The 20170-nt window shown below is 42.5% G+C and overlaps 1 protein-coding gene across 3 annotated transcripts in view; it reads right to left on the bottom strand.

The window, feature by feature from the left end:
* The window catches only part of TRAPPC10 (trafficking protein particle complex subunit 10), an 88464-nt gene that overhangs the window by 571 nt on the left and 67723 nt on the right, over positions 1–20170 (bottom strand). For 2 of the 3 annotated variants that reach the window (XM_074995342.1, XM_074995333.1), the window contains 5 exons: positions 18560–18660; positions 17930–18056; positions 9167–9337; positions 7197–7374; positions 4437–4631 (listed from right to left, as the gene is read on the bottom strand). In XM_074995342.1, coding sequence (XP_074851443.1) covers positions 4437–4631; positions 7197–7374; positions 9167–9337; positions 17930–18056; positions 18560–18660 — 772 coding nt within the window. Of the gene's footprint in view, positions 1–4436; positions 4632–7196; positions 7375–9166; positions 9338–10283; positions 10348–17929; positions 18057–18559; positions 18661–20170 lie in introns of those variants that run through there. The other variant, XM_074995352.1, reaches the window with a different exon arrangement.

The raw sequence follows: 20170 nt of genomic DNA on the forward strand, positions 1-20170 counted from the left end.
GACAAAACAATGACTTCACCATGCTAGCAACAATCATGATCATTTGCTGCATCTCTGGATGTACAGACTACATATGTTTTCCAGTTTTGCCCTCACTGGTGCAGCTTCACTACTGTGAAACATGATGGACATGCTAGATGACAGAAAGCTCCAGAACGCTTTTATGTTTTAATTACAAAATTCTACACCTGCTCAGAACTGGGCTACATGCCAGGGATTGCCAGTAATCTAATGCTCCTACCACTGGGAGAATTTTCACAAGAAAGGCCAATTCAGACAAGACATGTTGAAAGTGTTTTCCATGTGCCCATTGTCTGTTTGCAAGCTAACACCCTCAGATTTCAACATTCAAGGACCATTACATAATCATGTGACTGGAAAGGACCTCAAGAGGTCATCCAGTCCAATCCCCTGCATGCATGGCAGGACTAATTATCATCTAAACCAGCTATGACAAGATTGTCTAATGTGCTCTTTAAAAATCCCTAATTACTGAGATCCCACAACCTTCCTAAGCAATATATTCCAGTGTTTAACCTCCCTGATAGTTAGGAAGTTCTCCATAATGTCCAACCTAAACCTCCCTTTGTCTGGGCTTTAGGAGAATGTTTTTCCTCCTTGTAAACAACATTTTATGTAGATGACAACTGTTGCATCTCCTATGTCTTTTCTTCTCCAGACTAAACAACCTTTTTTTTTTTTCCAAACCTCCCCTCATAACTTATGTTTTCTATACCTTTAATCATTTTTGCTGTTCTTCTCTGGACTATCTTTAATTTATCCACATTCTTCCTGAAATGTGGTCCCAGGAGGGGACACAATATACCACGAGGCCTAATCAGCACAGAACAGAGAGTGGAAGAATTACTTCTTGTGTCTTGCTTACACACCTGCTAATATATCCCAGAATAATGTTTGCCTTTTGCAATAGTGTTACATTGTTTAGCTTATGATATTTAGCTTGTGATCAACTATAACTCTGGCTCCCTTTTTGCAGAACTCCCTTCTAAGCACTCTTTATGTGTACACCTGATTGCTCCTTCCTATATGAAGTACATCACATTTCTCCTTACTGAATTTAATCCTGTTTGCTTCAAACTAGGGCTGCTGATTAATTGCAGTTAGCTCACACAAGTAACTAAAAAAATTGCAGTTTTAATCACACAAACAGAATACCAACTGAAATTTATTAAAGATTTCTGAATGTTCTCCTACAATACAAAATACAAAGTACACAATGATCACTTATTTTTTATAAAGATTTGTACTGTAAAATGATAAAATTGTATTTCAGGTATTGTAGTGTAGTGTTTTTCAAAATAAAATACCCCTTTTAAAAAAAATTTATAAGTGCTCCCAGAATTTGCTCATGTACCCCTAAGGGTACACATACCACCTGTTGAAAAACATGGTCCTAAAGTAATCTGAGATCTTGAAACAAGCACCATGCAATCTTTGCAGATTACTGTACCCTTTAAGGAATCAGATTTATTTTGAATACCACCAAGTTACACCTCACTTAAAAACAACTTAAAAAAACATGCAAAAATATCACAGAAGACTACTACTGAAAACTTGCTGACTTTCTACCATCTTATTGGCAAATTAATTAGAATAGAAATATTGTGCTTACATTAAAATATAAGGCATATGACACCAGTTGCTATCTCAATGCATTTTTAGACTGTACTGACTTCACTAGTGTTTTTATGTAGCTTATTGTAAAAACTAAGCAAATATCTAAATGAGTTGATCTAGTAAAACTAGGCAAATGCCTTGATGAGTTGACCTACCCCTGGGAGACCTTGGTGTACCACCAAGGGTGCATATACTCCTGGTTGAGAAACACTGTTACAGTGCTATCAGGAAAGTGCAATTTACAAGTGTACTTTTTTTTGGTTACATAACTCCACTCTAAAACAAAATGTGAAGCTTCTTGTTCGGTCAGTCTCAAAGACAAACAAATATATTTACATTTATGAGCAATGATATTGCTGGCTTCTTATTTACAATATAAACTGGAAGTGAGAACAGGTATTGTCATGGCACTTTTGCAGATGGCATTGCAAGACATTTATGTGCCAGATGTTCAAAACATTTGTATGCCCCGTTCAGGCTTTGGCTACCATTCCTGAGGACATGCTTCCATGCTGATAATGCTTGTTTAAAAAAAAAAAAAAGTTATTTGATTTAATCAGAGACTCAACTCCTTGAAGGAGAACTGTAGGTATCCTGCTCTATTTTACCCACATTGCATAGATGCATGTCCTGTGAAACGCCGATTGATGTATGAAGGGATATATTAATGCAAATGACACAAATATCCTGCAACGTGAGCTACAGCAGTGCCACGTGAATGCCTGTTCTCCATTTCAGGTGACATTGTGAACAAGGAGACAGTACTGTGTTCTGCAATGTAAGCTGTAAGCTTGTTTAATTTTTGAATGCAGGTTTTGGAACATAATTCTACATTTTTAAATTGAACTTTCACAATAAAGAAACTGTATTACAGTACTTTTATTGCAAGAACTGAAAAAACTTTCTACTGTGCAAATGTTTATAATGAAGGTAGAAAATGAGCACTGTGCACTTTGTATTCTGTGTTGTAACTGCAATCGATATATTCAGAAACATAGAAACATCCAAAAATATTTAAATGAATGGTATTCTACTATTGTTTAACAGTATTATTGTGATTCATTTTAACTGAATGACAGCCCTACTTCAGACCATTTCTCCAGTTTGTCCAGATCATTTTGAATTTAATCCTATCCTCTATGCTATCATCAAAATCACTGACAGAAATTGAACAGAACCAGAACCAATCCTTATGGGACCCAACTTGACTTTACAGTCTGACTATAACTACTTTCTGGGAACCATTTTTCAACCAACTATGCACCCACCTAGAGTAGCTCCATCTTGGTTCTATTTCTTTAAGGACATGCAAGACAGTATACAAAAGTCAAAGTATACTATGTCTACTTCTTCCCCCCTTGCCACAAGGCTCACTACCCTGTCAAAAAAGCTATTAGGTTGATTTGACATTTTTGACAAATCCAAGCTGTTGAGTATTACAGTATCCTCTAGGGGTCTCCAAATGTATTGCTTTATTATTTGCTCCATTATCCTTTTAGGGGCTGAACTTCAGTGACTGCTCTGGAATTCCTGGGTTGCCTGTATCTCCATTATACTAGATGGGCACTACACTTGCCCCTTCCCAGTACTCTGGAATCTCTCCTATCTTCCATGACCTTTCCAAAGATAAGGGCTCAGACTTCTTTCCTTGAGTATTCTAGGATGTATTTCATTGATCTGCGGTGACTTGACGACAGCTAACTTGTCTAAGTTATTCTTAACCGATTCTTTACCTAGTTTAGCCTCTGATCATTTCACTGGCAATCACTGTATTAGACATAAGAAGGGACATAAGATCAGACCAAAGGCACATCTAGCTCAGTTTCTTCCAACTGGGGCCAATGATAGGTGCCTCAAAGGGAACAGTACAGATAATCAAGTGATCCATCCTCTATTGTCTATTCTGAGCTTCTGGCAAACAGAAGCTAGGGACAGCCAATCACTGCTAACCTTTTTGGTGAAAACTGAAGCCAAGAAGTTATTTAGCACTTTTGCCACATCCACATCTTCTGTTATTTTTCCCCATACCTCCAACTGAGTAACCATCGTACCCTGTTCAACTTTCTTTAGCTTCTCATGTATTTGTGCAATGTTTTCTGTTAGCGTTTCTCTCTCTAGCTAGGTTAATCTCACTTTGTGCCTTGGCCTTTCTAATTTTATCCACATATTCTTGTATTGTTTATCATCATCCTTTGTAATTTGACCTAGTTTCCACTTTTTGTAAGATACAATGCTCTGAAATTCAAAAATATATCTCCTGGTTATGCAAGTGTGGTCTCCTGCCACACTTGTCTTTCCAACACAAGGGAATAATTTGTTCTTGTACCTTCAATTATGCATCTTTGATAAACTGGCGACTCTCTTGAACCACTTTTCCCCTTGAACTTGCCTCCCATGGGATCTTTACTTACCATCTCTGGATGGGTTACATTGCATTATCATTAGAAGTTAATTCCATGATTGTTAACTTCTAAAATATTGACCAATCTTAAAAAGTTAAATTAAAATAGTCTTGCTAGTTACTGTTCTTTGTTATGTACTAATGCCATAGGCACAGAATATCAAACTTTAAAAGTGAAAGATTATTTATTGCTCATTAAAGCAGTGCCCCATTTTTAAAATCACAACAGCCATCTCTTAAAAGGAACAAAAACAATGCATCCAAAATGGATACATTAAGAATGGATTTCATTACTTTGAGCTTTGTTTTTCCAGTAAATACAAGAGAGCCAATAAACAAAACTGCCATTTCTATAAACCAGGTTCTCTCTGTGGCCACATAGCCAAGACAGCCTTACCAGCATCAAGTTGCATGGAGTGAGCAGAATGATGAGGGAGGTATTTAAATAGTCGGACATCAGGAAAAGGGAGGTATCCAGCAAAAAGTGGCATCACTTCCATGTGCACTTTGTGAATTGCTTGAGCTGTTACAGGCATAGATATTACCCCTGAGCTTTTTCCACAGACTGCCCAGTTACTACTGTTGTCAACAACTGGAGGGAAGAGAAAAAATGCTATGAAATGAAACAGCTTCTGAAAATAGTTGCGTTTCCTCATGCAGTTAAATAATTTTGTGTTTTGCAACAGTCACAAGAGAACACATGGCCCTATAGTGCCTATGTCATTACTCAGATTGTTTAAACTGCAAACTCTTGGGACGGAACTATCAGACACATGGTAGCAGAAAGGGATAGCACATACAAGTGTTGGAGTTGAAAGTTTTATCCCCAGTTTATTCTCTTTAAACTTTGCCCTTGAGGCTTAACCATGTAGAATATTAACACATGTAATATTTCATTGATTTTACTGATTAAGTTCTTTAATTGAATATATGCCTCTATTTTAGAGTTTAGTGAATCTAGTAAGCAAAGAGACAATTTTGGTATTATGGCTATGTTAATAAGATTACAGGGTGATGTTGAGGCTGAAGCCTTCATTGTTTGATTTACAATGACTTCTGCTCTGCTTTTCTCTGAGAATCCTTGTAAGAATTGTTTACATGTGGGAGTGGTATGTCTGTGTTGAGATAAAGGTGCGAAGGTTATACCGAGAGCCAGATGGCCAAGGAAGGAGGGGCAAAGCATGGGTGAAGACAGACTTCACTGCGTCAGAAAAGGACCATCAGTGCATACCCTGGTCAAGAAGGGATTGGACTGCCAGACTAACTACTCTAAAGCATGGCGTAGGCACCCCTAAGGACAACTGATTACAGTGTAAGCCCTTTGGAGATGTTTATTGATTACGGGATGACCCTTTCACAGATGTTTTGGGAACGACTGGTATCAAAAGATAACACACCAGTCACAGACTGACACAACAAGCCTCAAGGGAGGAAAGGATTATAAAAGCAGGGTGCTTTGCCATGGGATTTTGGGTTTGTCTTGCCACCAACTCCAGAGGAGCATCAGATTGCAACCTACAAGTCCCTGCTCCCCTTCTGTGATCAATCTAGCTGGCCAGTAGATTGATTCAGGCTCTGGACTGGTACCTACAACATTGTTTGGTGGACTGTGTGCATGGTGTGTGTGTGACTGAAAAGCACATGCTACTGTTTTATTCTCAAAAAATGCGGCGTACTGCCTCTTCCCCGTAAAAGATCTTGTGCGCTTCATTTGAAGCATAACACAAGCAGACTGCATATTCACCAGTATCACATTAGTTCTATGGTAACAGAGAGGAAGCCGTGCTAGTCTATACACTATCAAAACAAAAAGCAGTCAAGTAGCACTTTAAAGAGTAGCAAAATAGTCTGAAAGCTCACCTAATAAACTATTTTGCTAGTCTTTAAAGTGCTACTTGACTGCTTTTTGTTTTATTAGTTCTATGATTTCTGCCTTTGTTTCATGTTTTCCTCCTTATCACCCAACAGGGTAGGGCTTGTGTCTGGTTTCTTTTATTTAGTTTAGATGTATTACGTGGATCCCAAGCTTTCCCCACGTATGTCACATTGTCACAAACGCAGTGATGTGATCAAATGATACCGCAAATTTTTTAAGTTTCCCATCTTTCATTGTTCACTGTTTTAAAACAGACATCGCAAAGTTTTAAATGCAGTAATAAAAATATATTGGCTTGCCATCATCTGTGTCCGACATGCTTGCATTTTCACAGCTTTTGGGGATGGAGATGGGAAGACTTAAGTACATGCCGGTCTTCCACATCAGTAGTTTCGTGTGTACAATGACAATACCTCCACAGCTGTACCTCTCCTTCTTCAATGTGACAGTCAGCAAGTTTTTCCTACCCAAAAGGTGATTTGTACATGGTAGGAACACATTTTCCTCTCTAAAAACGCCCTTAGTTTTCTATTGTTGAGAATATGCAGGGGGATACTTTGCAGCATTAAAAGCCCTCTGTTATTTTTAATCCTCCTATAAACCACTCAGCAGCCTTGTTATTAAACAGCTGTGTAACTGTTTGTTTTCAGAAATTTCTAGCTTCATCCATTTTTAATCCACTTGCATGTATGAGTTGTACTTTCAAAATCCTACCCTCTTGCAATGTACCTGTTGATTTGACATGACATACAAAATACCTGTCCTTCAAATGGAAGGCTTTAGGGTACTACTTGCTGAGCACTTAACTTTGCCACTTTGTTCTTTTTTTTTTTTTTTTTTTAAACTGATGATCTCTGAGTCTTACTTCAATACAATGCTGTAACCCTTTCTTTTACCGAATGCATGACTTCTGTGTCAAATTCAATGTTGTTCAAGTTCCTCTTTAGACTCTCTAGGCCAAACAAAGAAAGGAAAGCAGAAGTGCATGGAACAAGGAGACTGCAATGAGGGAGGAGCTTTAAACATCTATTCCCTACGTTATTGCCTACTGAAGGCTCAAGGAAATATCTGCCCGTATCAAACATTTTTGAAAGCTAACATGATATTAGTCTATTTTACGACAAATATTAAATTTTTAAATATCAATCCTTGTCTATAAGACCGCATTGTAATTATTAGAAAGTTTGGCAGAGATCATTATCAAGACATAAACAACACCTATAACGAGAATTGCACTAATTCCTCAGAAATTACAGGAGGAAAAAAAGTCACTATCCCTACCTTCATACATAAGTTTGGTTGTGCAGTACCCATCTGATTCTGTTAATGCTTCATCTTTATCCACATCTAAGAGGTCAGAAAGTCGGGTGATTGACACCTCCAAAGAACAAAGTGATCCTGTTTTACAATATTCCGCCCCCGACGGTGGAAAAATCTGTGTCTTCACATTATACAACGTCTGGCACGAGGAAAATATAGCGAACTATAAATACTCAATCAATTATACAAACAAAAAATTTGTAGATAAAACTCCAACTGACTATATAAGATAACAAGCTCATACTTAACTTCCATGTCATACTACAATCTGCATTAAGAGACTGAAGGGTTGTCAGACCAAAAGGTCCATGTGGCCCAGTATCCTGTCTTCCGACAATGGCCACTTCTAGGTGCCCCAGAGGGAAAGAACAGAACACATGGCCTAGAAGTCCCATCAATTACTTAAATTGTATAATCATGGATCCTGAGGTCCTCATATAGGTCTAGCAGTGCCTGAACTCAGGCTTGGAGTAAATAGGTCCTTGTGACTTAGAGTCAAGACCCGTTCCTATAAACCTAATCCTCCACATCAACAGCAACACTGACTTGCCCTTGCTGGTCAACAGGCCCAAGTAATTAAAGGAGGACTGGATCTTCTCAACACTAACCTCTACCTGTTTGCTGGGATCTTTCCTAAACTAGCCAATCATCCAGGTATGAAAACACTTGGACACCTGCCTTCCTGAGATGTGTCAACATCATTATCCTATATGTTGTGAAGATGTGAGAGGCTGAAGACATACGGAGAGGATTAAGCTGATAATGAACCACAGCAAACCTTAAAAACCTCTTGTGACCCATGAACAGACACATGAAAGTAAGTGTCCTTTAAGGGGCTTGCCTACACAAGCCATTAGCTTGCTGCAATCTGCGATGGGAGTGCTACCCTGCCGCAGCATAATTATGTGGATCCTGATGTTCAAATAGGAATTCCTAAATCATGCGCATCACACCAATTGTGGGGATCTAGATATGAGATAATACAGACAATAACCATGCAAAACCTTCATTATGTGTCTTTTTAGCTTCCACAGAGCTAGACTAGGTCCAAGGCCTTCCCTTGTATTTGGAGATAAAGCTCTGGGAACAGACTCTCTTCCCCAATAATAGGGACGTCTGTGGCCACTGGTTGTAAAAAAAAGATTGCACTTTTTAAACAAGTAAACAAGAACAGTCTTGTGAGATTAGCCCCCAAGGAGACATGGAAAGAGGACAGGAGGAAAGAAACTACAAACATATCCCAGTTCTACGGTGCTTAGCAAATCAGTGATCAGCTGTAATGAGCATCCAAAAACCTAAAAAGTTAATTAATCTGCTGCCACAGGAAGGATAGAATATATTACACACTGACAAGGTGGTATTCTGGCCTTAACTTTCAAGTCAAAGAGTGAGACAACCTCTGATATCTAAACAAAGTTGAAACATAAGGAAGTGGTCTCCTTTGGAATGTACTGTGTTTTCATTTGCTTGGGCTACTTTCTTGGGTAGAAAATAAGTCTGAGTCTGAAGCGGTTTTTTCTTCCTGCAACTATCACCTAACTATTTACAAAAAGTTTAGAATCCGCCCCCACCCCCGAAAAAGTTATTTGATAAGCCTTGTAACCTGCCACAGGCAGTGAAAAGAAAGTGAAGTAACAGCAAGGGGCAGTGCTGCCCTTTATGCTATCACCAGTTAGTATGTACACGAGAAGGTTGTATGAACTGTCCTGATGGCTACCAGTATAGGTAAAAATTATCCAGCTTCAGTGCACTGGGTGTGCAAGCGTGCATGCACCCCCCCCCACCCCTACCTCTCTGAAGTAGAATGGACATGTGCAATCCCTCAAGGAAAATATATTTAGAGACCTCTCCTTGGAATTCTCATCACCCAGACAGATTCTTCCTTCCCCTTTTAAGCGTAAGATACAGTTTACGTAGATAAAAATACTTACAAAGTAATTTTCCACCTGGAATTCGTAAATATATGGCTTCAAGGAGAATGATTGCTCTTCAGAGGTAGCTGGGCAAAAGCCAACTGAAAATTGGCACTGCAAAGAGGGAGGAAGTTCTTTTGTCCACTTCAATTCCCACACAAAGAATACTGACTGCTTACTGTGTATGTGCTGAAAAAAAATTATTCGTCCATAGTATGAACTCATGTCTTATCTCAGGAGCTACCTACACTGATAGTTAATGAAGGGGAATTCTTACCACAGTCTTGTTATACACACTACTTCCAGAACTTTTACATATACACATGCACACCCCCCTCCCTTTGGCAAGTATTTGTAACAAATACTCATGCCATTAAAATTAAAACCATTTTACAATTCTCAACCCAAAATATCCAGGCACGTACTGACACAAATTGTTATGAGGAGGATGAAGTTTCATAGTCAGAAATCAGTGTTTCAGGCATGATACAGTTAATTCTTCAGAAAAAAAAAAAGTTAAGAAAAAGTTCACATGGTTCAAAGTTTCCATTTGGGAAAATAAACAAAGCATAACTGTCTTAAAACCAGGCCCAGAAAAGACCGATACAGGGGTCAGCAACCCCTGGCACAGGTGCATAGAGTGGCACGCGAGTTGATTTTCATCAGCATGCAAAAATGGGAGCTCGGCCCTGCCCCTCCTCCCCCTTGCAGCCAGGAACTTGCTCAAAGCCATGCCACCTGTGGATTAACCAAAGACCAGCTAATGCTACCAACCACCACCTAAACAGTAAAAGTTATGCATCTTTACTTATTTATTAATGAAGCTGTTATAAATAGGACTATTAGTCACTTTAACTAGTATCACCAGCACTCGGACCACACATAGCCGTCGAAACATCAAATTTTGGCACTCTGCCTCGGAAAGGTTGCTGACCCCTCGAGTGATTATATACTGCAGAGCACCATTTTGTCATTGCATCTCAGTCCTAGTTCGCAGCACTTGAGCTACTCCATTGTTTGGACATTCTTGAACACAACACCCCCCCCCCACCCCACCAACAACTTCAATAAACTAGGTGGTAGCTTTTTGCAAGAGGAACAAGAAGGGATTAGGAACACAGAAAAGGTTACTCACCAGGTGCAGTAAATGAGGCTCTTCGAGATGTGCCCCCCTATGGGTGCTCCACTGCCCCCTGCACCTGGGATCAGAGATCTTCATTAGCAGTGCCTGCTGGACCGCACACATGCATCGCTGTGTCTAGTGCCAAGAGCAGCATGTATGTATGGTACTGTGCAGTCCATACCCCAGCCAGTTCCTCCTCTCCTGCAGAGCTTACCTTTCAGCTCCAAAACAGAGGGAAGGAAGACAGATAGAAGAGTGCCCACGGCAACACACATCTCAAAGATCGTCAGTAACTGCACAAGGTGAATATAACTTTTTCTTCAAGCAATGTCCGGTATGGGTGCTCCACTGAAGAGGACTACGAAACAGTGTTCGTTCCTATTTGGAAGGCTAGGGCTTTGGAGCAGCATTTAATGAAGATGATAGCAAGGTGTGTCCGAGAGGAATATCTGATGCTATGTTGTGAGTAATGCCACAGTGACGGCCAGAAGTGTCCCCAGGTGCCCACGTGGCCACTTTGCACATGTCAGCAACTGGGACATTGGTGAGAAAGGCAACTGAGGTGAAGACAAATGTGGTCGAGTTCCAGGAGGAGGTTGCCAATTGTGTAGCTGGTAGGACAAGTGTATACACTGCAAATTCCAGTTGGAAAGATGTTGTTTAGAAACAGCTGCAGCTTTCGATCAATTCCCCAATTGATAGGCATAATTGTGCAATTGTCTAAGGTTTAGGTTGCTGCTGCCTCTGTGTCAGCCACTGCCCAGGACGTAGCTAAGAGCCAAGTGAAGGTACAGATTTCTACCCAAACCATAACCCCCCTGGAAGACCCTGCTACTGGCTTATCTTACAGCCCCATCACCTGGGGGACCATTTTGCATGCAGCCCATGCTGCTGGCTTTCTGTGTTTTATTAATTTCCTTTGTTATGTGCTGTTTTACATGCATGCTTACTAATGCCGCTTCCTTGTCACTCTAATTTCTCCCTCCCGCCCCACTTTTGCTCCCTTTCCCACCCTACCTTCCACCCCCAAGTATCACGTTGAAAATTAATATGATTTTATTTAGCTCTTGACTCTCTCCAGTTCAACTTGTCAAACAGGAGGGGATCTGCTAGGCCTAAGCCTCTGCATTACCATACAGGAACCCCAGATAAACTGCTTGCCTGAGACAGAAGCCCTGGCTGCAGCCCAAAGACACTGAGGATTGTTGAAATTTGTCTTAAGTGGTTAAAACCACAAACTGTATCACAAGAATTGTTTGTACTTAACAACCCCCATCCCCCAGCTCTGTTCTTTCCCCACCTCCACCCCAGTCTTCCTCCCCACCCCTGACCCTGGCTTTGCCTGTCTTTCAAAAGTCCATCTCTTGTTACACAAAGAGCTGATAGACTAGGATTATGTCTACAACATGAAATAAGTCAAATTTGTGAAAGTCAACTTTGTAACACTGGGTTTTATGAAGCTGAAGTTGAGTGTCTGCATCAAAGTCAACTTAGTGTGTCTCCACTAAATCCCCAAAATTCGACTGTTGCAGCAACGCATTGTGGGAAACTATCCCACAGTTCCCTCAGCCCTGTAGCATTCTGGGTTGTTTTTTTTTTTGGCTGGTGCTCTGAGGTTTTTTTTTAAAAAAAAAAATGCCATGCAGGTAGTTGTGGGTATGTGATGCCGTCTACCCACACTGCATTGCCCTCATTCCCCTCCCTTTGAAAACAAAGGGCCATTTTTCAGGAGGAAAAGAAGGGAAAGCAGGGAATCCCAGAGAGCATTGGTGTCTAGTGTTACTCAGTGTTACTGTTTATTACCAAAAAGAGGAGAAGGAAAGAAAGTGCATTGTTTTCTAGTGGTTAGCATCCCTTCCCCTGGCGAAAATACAGACAGGATCCACGTAACTAGGGACAGAGACAGACAGAGGTGTGTGAGTAGCCACCACACAAAAGTGAACAACGCTCTAGGGAGTCCATTACCCTGATGTCTCCAACATGAGGCAAGGAGACCCTGTTAGCTCCAGACTCATTTTGAAACCCCAAGACTAAATAGAAGGGAAGAAAAGTGGATAGTGGCTACTGGAAGGAGCCCAAGAAGAGAAGAAAATTAAGGAAGCATTAGAAGACAAAAGTTGAGGAAAGACTGAAGGGATTCCCTTGTTTTTGCCAGTAAAGAAGCCCGAGGGCCAGCACCTGCCTGTGTGTGAAAGGGAAGGGAGAGAGAGAAAGCCCACAAGCTCCATTCTGTCACAGGAAATCCTCTCCTGAGCCAGACAATTTGGAAAGTGCACAGTTGCTCCATCTGACTGTCCCATGTCAACAGTTACCTTAGCTTTCCCCGGTGAAAGAACAGCTTTCACAGGGCAGCATGTCAGGAACTGTTAATCCCACATTTTGATAATAACAGTGGATTAAAAGCAGACCACATGCAGAAAGGTAGGGAGGAAATCAAGTCAACAGGTACTTCAGCTCCCGCCCGCCCAGGAAAATGCAGCAAACAGGCCACATGCTTTGGGAAGGGAGAATACTGGAGCAGTGTGCGTAAGCAGAGAGCCAGCCCAGAAAATTTACACTGCCCTCTGTGAAGCCACGCCCCCCCGTCCCATAACCTGTTGACACTGCTCAATCACTTGTGTGCTTAGGTGGGGGGGTAGCCCCCCAACTAAGACCGGTGCCTACTGACATGGTGCAGTCAACTGGTTTCTTATTAGGGAGGGGGGCCAGACCAGAAAATAGGTGCAGCCGGGGGCAGCCCCCCAACTAAGATCAGCTAGCAGGGGGCAGCTGAGGCTTCTGTTGACATGGTGCAGTAAACTGGTTTCTTTTTAGCCACGTCCTCCCCCGCCCGGCATGTGGCCTTATACGGCAGCCAGCCCCCACAAAATCTTTGCCACGGGGGAGGCACCCCCTGGTGACAGCCCTCAAAAATATTGCCTGATGTGGGAGCTACACGCCCCCCCACCACCCTGGTGTATGTTGCCTTACAGGGGTCAGCCAGCCAGCCACCAAAATCTTTGCCATGGGGGGAGCCAGCCCCCCCCAGAAAACATGCAGTGCAGAAGCCTTCACCTCATGCAGGCCAGAACATGCTGCTGTCTAGAAGCATTGTGCACACTGCACAGCCAGCACGTGGTGTGGTGGGGGCTAGCCCGCCAGCCACATGATGCCTGTGGGGAAGAGGGGACTGCCTCGTACAAGTGTGAAGCACAGAAAAGAAGTTTCCTGGCCCTTCCTACAAGCACAACACCCAGAGCCCAGCCACCACATGGTGTGGTGGGGCAGGGGCTAGCCCACCACCTGCATGCTGCTTTGGGAGGCAGCAGGCCCCACACAAATGTGAAGCACAGAAAAGGAGTTTAAATCGGCGTCTCCTGCCACAGCCTGTGCAGGGAAGAAGCCATCACCCTGCCCAGGTCAGGACACATTGCCCCACTGTCCGACGTGCCACTGTCTGGTCCCCACAGCTTAGCTGCCACATGATGTGGTGGGGGCTAGCCCGCCACCTGAATTGAGACCCTGGATCTCCTGATGGCCTCTTTCCTTGCTAGATGCAATCACCATGCTGATCATAAAGAAATGAATTTAAAACGCTGGGTGTCATGTCTCCTACTTTCTGCACACCTGGAGACCAGTGGAGGTGAAGGCGGAAAGAACGTACACCTGTGGGGCAGCGTGGGAAACCCGTGGGACACCTCTGGAGGCCAATAAAAATCAATTTAAAGTAACACTGTTTCAGTGCTGGCATTAACCTGACCTTTAAAATTTGAACTTGGCGCTACACCGCACTGGATGATCAGCGCAAGAATGTTCCTTAGCACTCATCAAACACAACCTAATGGGATTTGCAGTGAAGCCACTCACATTGTAAAATTGAGCTAAATGCCTGAAAATCAACTTTATGCTGTCGTGTAGACAGAGCCTCGTTTTAACTGGCATAATATGCTAACAATGTGTGTAACATAGTATAATGATATGCATAAATATGTATGTTAATCATCCTTCAGAGAAAACCCTTTGTTAAAGTTTTTCCCCACTGCATGATTAACAAATTACTTAATATTATCGGTGTGACTGGATTCTTAGGGAAAGAATCTCTTTGCTTAGCATGCCAAAAGAGCAGAGAGTTGCTCAAGAGTTCTTCAGGGAGTTAAGGGACTCATCTCTGCACTATGTGAATAATTTGGAGCCCTCAGAAGGTAGGTTCTTAATGACGGTCTGTACGGCATTACAGAGGCTAGAGATGTGTAGCAAGATGCCTGTCTCGTGACTACAGCAGTCACAATGGAACAGGCAGCAGTATCTGTGGAATGCAAAGAGGTGTGAAAAGCTCTAGGGCCCAAAAGGAGTCCTTCAGAGAGGAGCAAAGGGAGCTGCTTCTTCTGGTCAACAGGAAGATCTTGGCAGCATTCCTGTATTTTGGAAAAAGTGACCAGGACACTTTGGCCAGGTCAGCCTGAGAGTTGGAGGTGTAGAACTGGACTGTAGTAGATGAATAAGATTTGTAGTCAAACAGAGCTAATCCCTTTCCATCTCCATCCCAAGATGTTGATCTAATTGGTACTGGTGTCCCTTCTGATGCATGACATTGACAACCAAGGAACTTGTGGTAGTATGGGGAGGGCAGGGGATCCACATCCTTAGGAGGTATGTAATACATTTTGTCTGCTTGCTTGCATGTCAGTGGAATTGATGGTGGGGCCTACCAAAGCACCTTGGAAGAGTCGAGAATAGCCTCATTTACAGAGAGAGCTATTTTGGAAGATGAGGATGCATGCAGGATGCCAAGCAGCATACGCTGTTTTTCTTTCACTTCCTCCAAAAGGAACCGGTAGAGAGCGTCTGCTGTCCTACGAAACAGCTTCATGAAATGTTTAAAGTCTCTGGCTACCGCAGGTGGTAGAAGCATGACAACCTCATCTAGGGAAGATGGAGAGAAATGAAGTGGCAGTGTAACCTCCCTCTAGTTCTTCTTCCTCGCCTGGTATCACGGTGACTCGGTCTCTAGGGGTTAAGAGACAGATCAGAAAGGAAAATATATAGGCCTCTGGCTTTGCTCTATAGGAGGTTTCATAAACTGCCATCCATACATGGCCCAGAGATCCCAATATGGCTCAGTATGCCAAGAGAATGGCTCACAGGATTGCATCCACAGCAGTCTGTACCATGGCCCTGCATAAGTTGGAGGTTGCGGATAGTGACAATATATAGACCGTGCCTTTCTATGTTTCCTGAACGTAACAGGTGGCAGGATCATGCTTCTGGTCTTCCACATCGGGACAGGGTGATGCCATCAGAGAGAAAAGGAAGCACTGCTGTGACTCTGGAGAAGTAGGCAGAGGTGGAGGGAGCTCATGTCTGAGTAACAGTGACTCAGGCAGATCAGATACAATCATGTCTGTCTGAATTACTGGGAAAAAGAGGGACATGCACTATCAACAGCAATGGATGTACTCGTGCATTCTCTGAAGCAGCCAACAAATGGAGTCAAGGACTTGCTCAGTGTAGAGGGTTTGCTCAATAAGAACATAGTCAGTACTTGGTGTTCGGCTGGTGCTCAAATGAACATCAGTGCCAGCAGAGCTGGTGGTGCTTTCACGGATGCTGGTGTGCCCAAATGTGATCTGGCTGAAGCCATCAGTGCTGTTTCTGAAGGTCTCACATCACAGTCTCCAGTTCAAGAGAGAATGCGGACACCTGCAGGTGTATCTATGTAGGGTCTTTAGACCTCGGTTTAATTTCAGTACTGGAGGTTTTGGAATGGCCCTGGATCTATGTCTCATCCTCGAAAATGTTGAGGCTACTGGTCTCACAGTGGATGGTGTTCTGGTGGGCAGTGCCTCTAAAGGGGATGAGATAGACTTTCTTCCCATCAACATAGGAAAGAGAAGATTTCTTTGGATGTGGGTGGTGAATGAGGGATCAGTGGATTACTTAACAGAGCCTGAGACATGCAGGGGAAGTGTCCAGGCCAGGGTCTGAGGCTGGATGCAATGCTCTAGCCATGAAATGTTTCAGAGGCATGTCCCCGTCCTTTATGGCCCTGGCACTCAGGTTACAGCAATGAGTTAGACTTCTGTGGGCCACGTCCCTCTTCCAGGCAACTACTGCACTGTGGGTGACCAATGATTAGCAGAAAGGGATTCCAGCAGGAAATGAATTTCTTAGATCCAGGCCTAAGATTGAGGGAGAAATCTTCCCAGTAAGAAGGGCAGGAAGCAAGAAAATGAAGTCCTAAGCTATGAACTAAGGGCAAAGAAATATTTTATAAGGGTGGGCACAAGAAAGAAGTAACTACAGATTGAACCTCTCGTCTGGTACCCTCAGGACCTAACTGATGCTAGACAATAGAATTTGTTGGACCCCTGGACATCAATATCATCTAGCAGCATCTTATCAACACTTCCACAGCTTATTGGGCTCTTAGAAAACAGTCCAGTCTTCAAAGTGCTACAATACTGCTAACAAAATTATTTACTCAGTGAGGAGCTTTCATGGAACAGACCCACTTCATCAGATCAATAGCATTTCTAGTACAGACCGACATCTGTAAGTATAGAGGACCAAAAAAAAAAATTGCAATATAAGCTGACAAAGTACATAGGACTGAAGGAGGGGGGTTAGGAGGTCTTGCCTGACATTTAACATCCTCTGCTCTTCACCCTCCTCCTTCAGTCCTATGTACTTCTTTTGTCAGTTTATATTGCATTTTTTTGGGACTTCTGTACTTATAGATCACAGTCTGTACTGGAAATGCTATTGATCTGATGAAATGGGTCTGTCCCACAAAAGCTCATAACCCAATAAATCATTTTGTTAGTCTTTAAAATGCTACATTACTGCTGTTTTGTTTTGTTAGAATACAGACTAATACAGCTACCTCTCTTGTAACTGAACTCTTAGAGGACATATGGGGGGTAAATTACAGCTAAGTAACAGCACTGAACACTGAGATCCAGGACCAGTGGCTGTAAACAAACTTCATGGGATCACGGGAAACTTGACCGCACCCATGATAAGTGGTCATCCAGGTTACTAAAATCATGCCAGATTACAGATGCTGCCAGACAAGAGTGTGCCGGATTAGAGGGTTTCAACCTAACTAAACTAAAAGGCAAGGCACATCCAACAGCTCAAAGGACAAGAAGAGTCTTCTGTAGACTCCATTCCAGACCAAGGGCAGCTAAGGAGCAATTTGGGAGTGACTGGATCACAACGTGATGGTCATACATGCTGCTCATGGCACACAATGGGCAGGTGTGCATGTGTGCTCCAACAGGCATTGCTAATGAAGATCTCCAATTCCAGGCACAGGGTGTGCTGCTGCCTCTACTGTGGAGCACTCACAAGGACATCGCTCCAAGAAAAACAATTTGTGACTCATTTTAGAATTTCATCTTGAGTCTTCGGATGTGAAAGTCTATTGACATGAGTGACCTACCTCCCAAAATACCCTTAAGTCAGTAAGATCTGCTTGTCAGTGAACGTAAAGATCTTAATATGTGCATCTGTCTATGTCAGTCTTCTATATTCTCACACAAGCTATTTGCTGAGATCCTCAGAATTTCAGCAATACAAATATTTTTACTGTTTTAGGGTGAGCTCACTTTTGCCTCGGTATAGTCCTCTTTTTCCACATACCTAAAAGTTAATGAGCCACCCAGAAGAATCTTTACCTGTTGGGATTCTGGCTTCAGAGGTAACAGCTGTAGATCTATGCAATTACCAAAATTTTTCAAGTTGTTGTCTGACAGCTGGAAACAGAGTTCTGACAAATTCTGTACACAAACCTGTATGTATTTCCTGAAAATTAAGCACATTGAAAATATAGTAATGTACATTGCATAGAGAGAACAGTTTTGCTGAACACTCATAGAAAATTATATGCAAACATTTCTTCTTTACTATAGCGTTTATTTTTGTGGCTTAGGCAGGCACAGGAAAAACAGCAGGGATATTATTTCTCTCTCTCTCTCTCTCTCTGTTTAACTGCTAAACTGAGTCTGCAGAAGCAGGTCTGTGTGTTTTTTTTTTATGCAGTTCTCTTTTAGTGAGGTTTTACGTGGAGACAGAGATAATCAACCTGTGATTATATGACTAAAATATATAATGTATTTGTTGGTCTACTGGGGGAGTGGGAAAAGAAGAATAGGTGAAGCCAAGAATGAACATTTCAAAAGGTAACAAAACTCACCACCCACTTATTTACAAAAAAAAAGTGTATGTTGAAAGCTTACATGCAGAACATCAACTTCTACAAACATTTTCTAAAAGGAAAGACTATAAATATTTAAAGACTATATTACCGTTTGCCAGCTGACAGTAAGGAATGCTTGGCATTAAAAGGTACACTGAATGTTAATGCAATAATGGTGGAGTAAATTGACCATGGACAATCAATGGTTACCTGGAGGGGTGGGGGGAGAAAAAAAAACGTTATTCATGGCATTCATTTGCACAATGACTTTATTTTCCAACTCCAAAACACTCAAACATTTCCCAGAAACTTTGTATTGGCCAGTCACCTCTAATACATCCAGAATCCATGGGGTGGGAGGAAGGAGAGATACTGATATATCAAACAAAGCTTATCAAGATGGGAAGAGAATTTATTTTGGTGCTATCAATTTGGTGTCTTCACCCCTAAGTCATTTATCCATGGGATTTAAGTCTTCAGAGTACTTTCCTCAAGGACAAGCTAATATCAAGGGAAAACAATGCTGCCACCAGCAGCACCTTACTTCAATAACCACATACATTTGCCAATAACAAAATAAATTACCAAAAGAACCAAACCTATGTATGATGTAACCATAATGTAGGGGAGGATGGATTTGCATTCTGAACTTTAACAACATGGCAAAGAAAGGTCCTCGTGACCTGAATGCAGTGTTTTCCCTTAACATGTGAACACAACGTAAAATTTTTTTCATATACCTATATGTTCATACTATTTATGAATGCCATCCCACTAGTTTTCAAAGTCTACTAATCTGCAGTTTCTTTTAACAATAATCAAGCATGTGAGAAGAAGTTGACTCACTTTGTGCAATAACAATGGTTCTTCGAGATGTGTTCCCCCGTGGGCGCTCCACTCTGGGTGTTGGTACATCCTCATGTTGGCACTTGGAGATTCTTCCCTCGCCATGGTCTCCCATGCCGCACATGCACAGTAGTACCTCCTCATGGTCTCCAGCGCATGTGTGGCATGGGCCCCTCCATTCCTTCTCCACCCTAGGAAATAGAGCAGGCCACTCCAAAGCAGGGGAAGGCGGGAGGGACATAGAGTACCCACAGGGACACATGTCGAAAAGCCATCGTTACTGCACAAGGTGAGCAACTTCCTCCTTTTTTTCTTCTTCTGCAAGTAGGGTTCCTGTGGGTGCTCCACTCTGGGTGAGCTATAAAGCAATAGTCGCTCCTTGGAGCCCAGTAATGATTACAGTTGACAGAGCTGCTTGAAGCAGGTGAATGGAGGAAGCAATGAAAGACGAAAGAGCACAGTGCCATGCAAACATGTTGCTAGAAGACCAAGTCACTGCCTTGCATATGTCCATATGGGGTATGTTCTTGAGAAAAGTGGTGGAAGACATAGCCCCGGTAGAATGGGCAGTGACAGCACCTGGAAGCTCTTTTCAGTGAAGAGCTTAACAGGTGTGTGTGCGCAAGGGGAGATCCACTTGGACAGACGCTGAGACAAAACAAGATGACCCCTGGATCGCTCTGCAAGGGAGAGGAAGAGCCCAGGAGACTTGTGCCAAGGCTTCATGCGATCAATGGAGACTTGAGACCAAACAAACATCCAGGCTGCGTCTACACGTGCACGCTACTTCGAAGTAGCGGCAGTAACTTCGAAATAGCGCCCGTCACGTCTACACGTGTTGGGCGCTATTTCGAAGTTGAAATCGACGTTAGGC

The sequence above is a fragment of the Carettochelys insculpta genome, chromosome 1 (assembly GCF_033958435.1).
Source record: "Carettochelys insculpta isolate YL-2023 chromosome 1, ASM3395843v1, whole genome shotgun sequence".
Classification (NCBI taxonomy): Eukaryota; Metazoa; Chordata; order Testudines; family Carettochelyidae; genus Carettochelys; species Carettochelys insculpta.